General features: G+C 33.8%; 1 protein-coding gene across 1 annotated transcript; it reads left to right on the top strand.

Moving 5' to 3' along the window:
- Positions 1–6,078: 6,078 nt before the first annotated feature.
- Positions 6,079–9,201, top strand: LOC130809242 (cytochrome P450 78A4-like). Its single transcript, XM_057674929.1, has 2 exons — positions 6,079–7,077; positions 8,302–9,201. Exons 1-2 carry the CDS (start codon positions 6,139–6,141, stop codon positions 8,905–8,907), a joined length of 1,545 nt encoding a protein of 514 aa, XP_057530912.1. The 5' UTR covers positions 6,079–6,138; the 3' UTR covers positions 8,908–9,201.
- The last annotated feature ends 846 nt before the right edge of the window (positions 9,202–10,047 follow it).

Below are 10,047 nucleotides of genomic sequence, written 5' to 3' on the forward strand. Positions count from 1 at the left end.
CGCAGCCACCGCCACTCCCGGAATATCATTAGAAAGTATTTTTGCTGGAAAGATACTTTAAATTCTTTGCATTTTGTTCTTTTTGCAGATTTCCTTTAATTAGTTTCAAGCGGCTATCACACTGTTTACTGTTCTTTGTGATGTTTATTATTTTTCTTTTCTTTACATACCTCTGATTGTAACGCCCCCTCCAATGGTCATAAGGCTGTCCAGGTACTTAGTTGAGTGGGGTTTTTTCATATTTTATTGTGATATGCCTTTGCTAAAAGTGTTGATTCTAATCAAAATCTTTAGTATTGCATCTTAACAATGTAACTCTATGGAAGATAAGGTATCCACGTGCCGGCTCCCTGCCTTTTCTTTATAATATTAAACATCAAAGATTAACGTGGTCCTGTGATTGTTCTGTGCTGCATTTTATTTCAGCTTCCAAAGAGGAACTGTTGCATCAGATGTGTTTCTGATCGGGATATCATAAGAATATATGCTTTCTCAAATTAAGGTTTTTCCTGGATATTATCTCCTTATCAGTTAAGATAACAAAGTACGATATATTTTGTAGAGATTTTTGTGCATCACTTTAAGGTCTTCGGATAATCTTTGTTATGTAGCCAATTATGTGCTTATGTAATCAATTGTATACGTTGCATATTCTTTAACTTGTACGCTTTGGTGAGAGCACAATTGTTTACTAAAGCATAATAAAAACATTGCAAAAGCACAAAATGAAACAAAATTTCTTGTCACTAGTTGTTAGAAATTGATTGTTTCGAAATTTTAAGCCAAACAATCTTCAGTAGGTTAGGATTCGAGTTTAGCTATGAAAACCAGGCAGACCTATATTTTTGTGTGCAAAATATTCTTGTTTTGTTGTCTAACTGTAGGATTGTATATGTGAAGCGTGTGATTTTATATCAAGATTTAAAATTAACTATCCTCTGTCGTACAAGTCTCATACGTCTCAAATTAACCAGCTTTGTTGCTCTGTATAATTTTCTTTGGGCAGGTTTTAGTTCAAAGAGGTACTGATTAGGTTTTGTTTAAGCAACAAACTTGCAGAAAGTGTGCATTATCTGTATGTTTATGAACGTCTAAAAAGTTTTTTTCTTTATTGAGAATTGAGTGATTATCTCATTGTAGTGCTGTCATTTGCTCTTAGGCTAGTGCCTCTTACTTTACAGCATTCAAAGTGAAGTTCTTGTGAGAGTGCCAAGTGTAAACTAGACAGACTAAAGAATGCTTTTCCTAATCCTTGTCTTTTTCTATGTTGGACATATCAATGTCCTGTATATTACTGCTACACTATGCTAATTTCAGTGCTAATCTCTCATATGCTTTGGAGAATGGAGAGGTTATCTTATAAAATTTACTGACTTGTAGGATTTTCGTGTTCTGTTATCCGACCACTAAAAGAAGGCCTGAAAAATCTATTGAGTATAATTTGAGTTTAGAGAATATCTGGACCTAATTAAGCCTTGAACTTGGGGAAAGAAGGCCTAGTCCAATTTAGCTTTGACTTTGCCTTTCACAAGCCATTTTTGGCTAGATATCCATACACCGAATGATCCAATAAGTATCCCTTTAGAGACGATATATGAATCCTTGCGCATTTAAATGTTCTAGTCCTTTCACTGCTGCACTTATCTTGCTTGAACTTGGTCACTTGGTTAGTTTCTAGTGTGCAATATGAATACATGTGCAAGTTCTGGATTAGCCACTTCAGGTTAACTTGCTTGCTTTGATCTAAGATGTGTGAATTGTCAATATACTTGCTAGAGCATTGAGTTTTGATGGAGAACTTTTGAGGTGAAATAGAAAATTCTGGCCACAATATCCTACCTATTGTAAAGATAGTTGCAAGGGCCACAACATTTCAGTTACCCAATGTCATTAAGTGGCTCCCATTCTTAGTGTATTTGGGGGATTGAGATGTACACAACCTGACCTTTCTTATTGATAAAACTAACCACATGTCAGTACCCCAATGCCAAGTGCACATGATTTAATGAATTATTTTGCTATAGTCCATTATAATCCGAAAACAATGAGCTATTATAAATCTTTTGGCACCATTGAAATAAGGGACAAATTTTGCAAAAGATATTCTGGGCCTAAACGTATTATTGGATTGATGCTTGTGAAAATTATTGAGTAATTGTTGATAAGAAGTAACAAATTCTTGTGGACAATGTGTCTAGTAGTTGTAACATAGAATCACATCTATATGATAGTTTGAATCTTTGTTGGTGTTTAGTAGTTGATAAAATGGTCAAGCAAAGAAAATATCAAAATTTTATTATAGAAGGTTAAACATCTTTGTCTGGCAATTTTATTTTAGGATAAATATTTTCTGGTTTATTGCTACATATTTTAAACCACTTCCTTTTGATCTGTGTTCAATTTTGAACTTTCGTTTCCTGACCTACACTGGGGAGATTTTCTGTAATGATCCAAAGCAAGGGCTCATAAAAATGTGTTTATGGTTTTTAAGTGGAATTAATAGTAGTTTATAGTTTTGACTATGTTGTATATAACTGATTTAGCGGTGGTTGATTTTCTGGGTCCATTGTGTTTTTGTTTATGTCCTAATTCATGGCCTCTGCTTCTTTAACTCTTGGGGCGCCTTATTTAGTTGTGTGCGTAAAGTTATGCATTTGGTGGAATAAGCAATGTTAATTGGTTTCACCTGTTTATTGTTATAAGCGTTAAGTCTCAAAATTCTAGCTAGTGTGAGCCACTTCGCGAAATTGGAGTAATGAAATTTTTGATAATGTTGCTAGCATCGGCCTAATTAGTTGTAAGAAGTTTTGTCTAGGAAGAGGAACTTAGAGTCTGCTTTTTTGTGGTAGAATAACTTGTATTTCTAATGAACAGTGAGAGCATTGGCAAATCTATTAATATTGAGTTAGTCGAACCCTCATATCTGCAGTTATCATGCTTTTGTGTTATTGGTTAGGAAAATATTAATAGGATCATAGACTAGGTTGGTCTAGGTTTAAATGCTCTATAAGAGAATGCAACATAAAAAACAATAAAATAAGATAAAAAAAAAATATAGCACCCGACCAAAGAACTACATAATGATCATAGGGAAAACATTGCAGGCATAAATTTGAAGGGTAGAAAAACTTGCAATCAATTGCCATAATAGATGCCGCCACAATGAGCATAGCTGCCAAAGATGTATGACTACGGTAAAACTATCTAAACTATGACAAGCATATCCAAAATCTTCTTAGCTTTTGAATAAACAAATATAGAAATCTAGTCATGTGCATAACTGATAAAAATATGTTCTTTGGTGAGACAAGGCTAAAGTGAGAAATGTTTTGGTAGATGTATAATGGATGAGTGTTATAAGAATTATTATTGTCCCTGCAGGACTTTGTGTGGTAATATTTTATTCAAACTGTCTTCACAAGTTTGCACTGCCTGGCAAAAGAAGGTTATGTTTGCTAATGAGTGACTGGTAGATCCCCACTAAGTATTGAATTAGAAACATTAGCCAATTATACATGTTAATATGAAGCTCTACGATTAATGAAAATAATAATAATAATAATAATAATAATAATAATAATAAGTTGTTGTCGAGGTTAAATAAAGGTTTGACAGAAAATCCTGCCAAATCTTTTATAAACAACTAAATTGATAATAATTTGATTGCTAAGGGACAGGAAAATGGTTGAATAAAGAGGATTTTCGAGTGGAAGTTGATGAGGTTTCTATTTTTCAACGTCCAATACGTGAAAGAATTTAGGCTCTTGTTCACCTTTTAGTTTAGTCCATTATTGTTTCTTGTATTGTGTGGATTCTTCTCCTTAGGTGTTTTCCATTCTGCTGGCATCATGCTCTGAATTCTTCATTTGAGGAGCTTGCTCGGATACAAAAACTGTACAAGATTAATACGTAAAACTTAATATGGTATTTACGAAACGAATTTAACCTTGTATTTAATTATTTTTTATTTTATTTGAGATTAAGACCAAAAAATCTCCTATAGACAAGAAGATTCGAACTTTTATTACAATGATGAATCTTTTATCTTGTATTATATTTAATTGATCTTATGTCTTGTTGTATTTCATTAAACCACAACATATGCCTTTGCAATTATAGGTGTCAATCGGTTTAGGTTGGGGTTGGTCGGGTTATTACATATTAGATCATTGTGGCTCTACTATGCTTTTGAGTCTAGGTAATTTCAAGTCTAAAATTTTGGATAAGTGCAGTCTATTTTAGTCTATAACCCAATCACAACAACAACAATGAGCCATTGATAGAGCTTTAATCCCAAAAGAGAGAGATTCACTATACAATTAATATATCAGTTTCAATGGTTTTAACTTATCATTACATCCAGGCTTAAGGAATATAGCGCGTTGCTCAATAAGGGATGCTCCTACGAGAATTTATATTTGGTTCATGATCAATGAATGTGACTAAGTTTTATTAAGCTAATTGCTAGTAATCTACTGCTCACTTTTATCCTTTAACCAAATTTAAAATCGGTACAACCCAACAATCACAACAAGTACTCACAGTCGAAGTTTTAGTTTATATAACTCTAGGGCCTAGTGTATCAAAATTAGATTTTTGTTTTTTTAAGATTTTTGTTTGATTTTACATTGATTGAGTTCTTATTTGAGTTTCGATATTTGGGTCTAATTTGGACTTTGGGTCGAATGTATTTTGCCAGGTTTGTTGCCACCGGCCTTTAATGATTAATTAATAATCAATGGTTCTGCACCACATCAAGAGTGACTAGCCACTCTTTTCTAAATGCACTTTTGGTGGAAATAAGTAATAAATCCATGTGTAAGTTTATTTTATTTTCACCTTAATATCTCTTTTTTAAAAAAGTTTATCTACTTGGATTATTCATATTAAGATTATAAATATTGTTTTTTCTACGTCATAAATATTCATCATTATGTACTAATAATACCAGTTTAAAGATAGTATTAAGTGATAATACATGAAGTTTCATTATCATAGATATAAACATGACTTTTCAAATAAAGTTATTTTTAATTTTATGAAAATGTTATTCATAATCGTAGCCCAAGAGAAAATATAGAACATATATTTGATGCTTGTAGATAATGTTCAAAATTTAGACATCGTAACCCTTAATTTAATTATTATCATGGACCTTATTTGTTTATCTATTAAATGTCGGTCAGAGTAAACTTTAACCAATCTAGGATATTGTGCAGATTTGGTTGGGTATATATAACTAGCTAAAACTAATACCACAGGCAACAGTACTTTTATTACTCAACTTACTTCTAATAATAATAATAATAATAATAATAATATCTCTATTCTTTATAAATATTTTTATCTTAGCCAATCTTTATTATGATGTAATTATTTCATTTCCTAAATTATCATTGTAATCTCCTTTATAATAAATCCATTTCCTTGAAACAATCCGAGGCAAATAATTCTTTCACCACCTTTTTAGTAGGGAAGAAAATAAACAACAGTACCCCTTAGAGTTACTTTACCTTTTACTTTTCCGTACAATACATTGTCTATTTTAGTCTTGCTTGTTACAAGTCCCACTTTGATTTTTGGATTATAATGAACTACTATATAAAATAATTAATTAAACTATAATGTTTGCTACTAAGATCAATCGAAAACAACCTATATATATTATCATTAACAAGGATAAAATTAGGTACAACAGACTTCTTCAAATTCATTTTCTAGGTGGGAGCTACTTAATAGTTATGAGGACGTGATGAAATGTTACTGATGATCTTATGATGATCTTATAGTTGGGTAAATATCGCTTTCCTCTTAGATTTGAATATTATTGATCTCCTTTTTTTCAGGAAAACCTCTAATCTAACAAGATAACCGTGATATACCTCGTAGCAAGGACTTTATCCACATGTTTAAGCATAAAATATGAGGATTAGTAATCACTAACCATGGTTTATTAGATAAAATATTCAACTCTAGCTAACCACCATAAATTTAAATGTACTACAGTAGTACTGTAGCCTATCTAGTTTTTCTATATATACGTCCTCTAACTAGATATCCTCACAAAAGTTTCAACTCCAGACAGTTCTATTAGCTTTGAGACTTTAGTCTGAACTAGCCTGCCATTGTGTTTTCTCAATGTTCCAAATTATGAACTCGATGTTGGCCTGTCTTTTTCAGCTACCATTTTGTCCTGGAACCACCCAGCAAACCTTCTTTGCTCTCTTTTTGGCTTTCTCACTCTATTTACTTCTGCACTTTTGGCTGGTTCCTGGAGGCTTTGCATGGCGAAACTACAACCTAAATGGTGCCCCTAAACTAAGGGGCCCATCAGGCTGGCCCTTGTTAGGGACACTGCCGCAAATGGGCTCTTTGGCTCATCGTAAACTGGCCACCATAGCAGCTTCCTTTGGCTGCACTGGGCTCATGGCATTGAGTTTAGGTACCACACCCGTGATCATTAGTAGTGACCCAGAAACTGCCAAGGAAATCCTATCTTCACCTTCATTCTCAGACCGTCCCATCAAGGCATCAGCTCGTTTGCTGATGTTTGAACGAGCCATAGGATTTGCTCCTCATGGCACTTACTGGCGCCACTTGAGGAGGATTTCAGCAAGTTACATGTTCTCCCCTAGGAGAATATCCAGCCTTGAGGGAGTTCGACAATGCCTCGCAGATGCAATGTCAGAAAATGTAGTGAATGAGATGAAGGGTAGAGGAGCTGTTGAGTTGAGAGGAATATTACAGGATGTTTCTTTGAAGAATATGTTGGAAAGTGTCTTTGGAAATAATTTGGGTAGTGAAGGGGAAGAGTTAGGGCCGATGGTTAGGGAAGGTTATGAGTTAATTTCTGAGTTCAATTTAGAGGATTATTTCCCCTTAGGTCTATTAGACTTTAATGGAGTAAAAAGGAGATGCCATAAGTTAGCTTGCCGGGTTAACAAACTTGTAGGGCAGATCATTGAAGTTAGGAAAAAGGATTTAGACCTTAAGAAGAGAAATGATTTCCTAAGTGTGTTGCTATCTTTGCCCAATGAAGAACAACTTAGTCATTCTGATATGGTGGCTGTCTTATGGGTAAGAAGCTCCAACAAACTTAATATTATAATATTATCCTCCTTTGTTACTATAAATCTTCTTCACTAAATCAAAAAACTTTCTCTTTGATGTGTAAAATGAGATTATGTTAAAACGGTAGGCAATAAATTTTGAACATATCTGAGACTTCTTTATCAGAACTCTATAGAATCGATAGAAAATGCTAAATCTAAAGATGAAATGCAACACATACTACAAGTATAATAATGAGGTGATCTAAAGTTTGATAGTTATGCTTTTTTTTTTTTTTTTTTTTTTTTTTTGTTTTTTGGTGATAAAGTTTGTATTCTTTTGATCCCTTTTTCTTTTGATTTGGCATTTGTGTCCCATTCTGTCTAAAAATACGGTACAGGTGTCCTGTGTCCATTTGTTTTCATGTTTTTCATGATATTTTTGTCCGAGTAATATCTTTCGTTGATACTTTACTCCTAACCCCATATCTTTGGACAAATATTTTTTGCTTTCTTGTCCATTATGTAACCTCTTTTCTCAATTTATTTAGGATTAAGATTTTTTTCTGGGGAGTTCATAGTTTGTAGCTTGTTGATCTTGATCTCATGACTAGAAAATTGTTTTGTAGGTTCAATCATCCTTATTCATACACATGCCTCTACTTGTTTCTTTATTTTCTTGGAGAAAAAAAACATTTTTATCCTTCCATATTCTTTCTTGCAATTTGGAGGCTAATTTTTGGTGTAATAACATATTGCCCCTCCTTGGAATCAAACCAGCTCTCTTGTACTCAAAGAAAGAAAATATAAGGCTTCTTCAAGTACTAAACCAAATATATATGATCCCGTTCAACAAAACCAATCTTAAACAATCAACATTTCGATTACCCCAGTGTCATTAAGTGATTCTCAGTCTTTCACCGTAGCAAATTTTGGAGTTTAGATCTATGCAACTCTTTCTAATAACCGAGACTTTATTTTTATTACCCTTGGTAGCAAACATTATCAGTAATTTTACGTAAATAAGAAGTACACATAATTTATTGAGTCATTAATACTATAGTACCTTATAATTTAAATATTTATAAATCTTAAGCTTCATCTAGAAAAGAGTAGTCATTTTCTTTTGGGGGTTGAGCTATACACTTGTCTAATGTATAATGCTACCCTTTCTATTAGCTTTTTTTGCCTATAATTATATTGTGGGATCTCATGTGGGATATTCTAATGATTGAGCATAAAACTTGGACAGGAAACAATCTTTAGAGGGGCTGACACAGTTGCCACACTTCTTGAGTGGACCATGGCAAGAATGGTTCTACACCAAGATGTCCAAGCAAAGGCTCAAGAAGAGTTGGACTCATGCATTGGGAACAACCAGAGGCAAGTCCTTGATTCAGATCTCCAAAACCTTCCATATCTTCAAGCCATAGTCAAGGAGGTCCTTAGGCTTCACCCTCCGGGCCCACTTCTTTCGTGGTCCCGCTTAGCGATCCATGATGTCTATGTCGGCAAGGTTAAAATTCCAGCTGGGACAACTGCTATGGTCAACATGTGGGCTATAACCCATGACCCAACAATATGGAATGATCCATGGACATTCAAGCCTGCTAGGTTCATCGAGGAGGATGTATCCATCATGGGCTCGGATTTAAGGCTTGCACCATTTGGGTCAGGGCGTAGGGTGTGCCCAGGAAGAGCATTGGGCTTGGCCACTGTCCATCTTTGGTTGGCCCGAATGCTTCACCAATTCAAGTGGTTGCCAGCCGAATCTGAACCTGTGGATCTTTCTGAGCGCTTGAGACTTTCACTTGAAATGAAGAAACCATTAAGTTGCTCTGTGTTTACTCGAAACTAGCTTAACTTTGTTAAGCAATCCATAAATGTTTAGAGGAACCATTAAGTGAATAGCTTGAAAGATGGATTATTAACTGCTAGATTAGCTCAACAGAGCTTGAAGTTGTATCCATTATAGTAATAGGCAATAGCATCGCAAAAAGTCATATGTGATATGTCTGAGGAGCTTCGATAATAGTATGTTGCTAATTGCTATAATATTGATAATAATTATGTATTGTTTTCTTTTTTAAAGCGTTGATGAATGATGATGGGTGACATGTAATTTGATGCATATATATATATGATATATTACTAATAAAAGTATCACTATGCTAGTATTTTTCCTAACGTGTCTGTTTATAAGTGGTGCATCTAATAATAACAACATTTCAATTGTGTACTAACCTAGCGATTGATTTGACATGTTATTTGTAGCCGTTTTCACAATTCACTTTTGTTAGGATTATTATTGATTTATGTTCATCAAGTAATCAAAACATGATTAAAGTAATCAATTATTTTAGTTAATGTAAAATAGAAGAGGACAATGTACCACACTTGATGATTGGTTTGTTAGGAATCAAATAGTACATTGTACTATTGGAAGTATTAGCTTGACATGTAAAGGATGTGAAGTGCAAATTTTCAGTCCTAAGTAAAGTATAAGGGACATTGGAGATCGTGGGACATGGATAAAGAAAGACAAGCAAAGGAATTAAGCATAATTTAGCAGAAGCCAGCCTGCAGCTCAGCAGCTCAGCAGCTTGCTGGTTGCTTTTGTTTTTCTTGTATATGTTGCCTGTAGTTCACTCACATAGCTGTTGCCCCTCTTTTAATTTATTTCCCTTGTAAATACCCATGGATTACCTTAGTTATTTGGTGCACCAAAGTCTCACATTAAGAGCTACCTTCTTGCTTATGTAATACTAACTATTTAGCTCCTTTCTTCCCACACTAATACTCTATTGTAATTCCTTTAAGTTTTGTAATCTCTTCTTTAAACACATTAATATAATCCTAAGCTAGATGGTGGATGTAGCCCAAAATTGACGAACTTGATTATTTATTTATTATTCTCATTCATTACATACTTGCATATTTGGTTCATGCACATTAACACAACACAAACTTTCACTAAAATCTTATTTTGTGATCCTTG

The sequence above is a fragment of the Amaranthus tricolor genome, chromosome 3 (assembly GCF_026212465.1).
Source record: "Amaranthus tricolor cultivar Red isolate AtriRed21 chromosome 3, ASM2621246v1, whole genome shotgun sequence".
Lineage (NCBI taxonomy): Eukaryota > Viridiplantae > Streptophyta > Magnoliopsida > Caryophyllales > Amaranthaceae > Amaranthus > Amaranthus tricolor.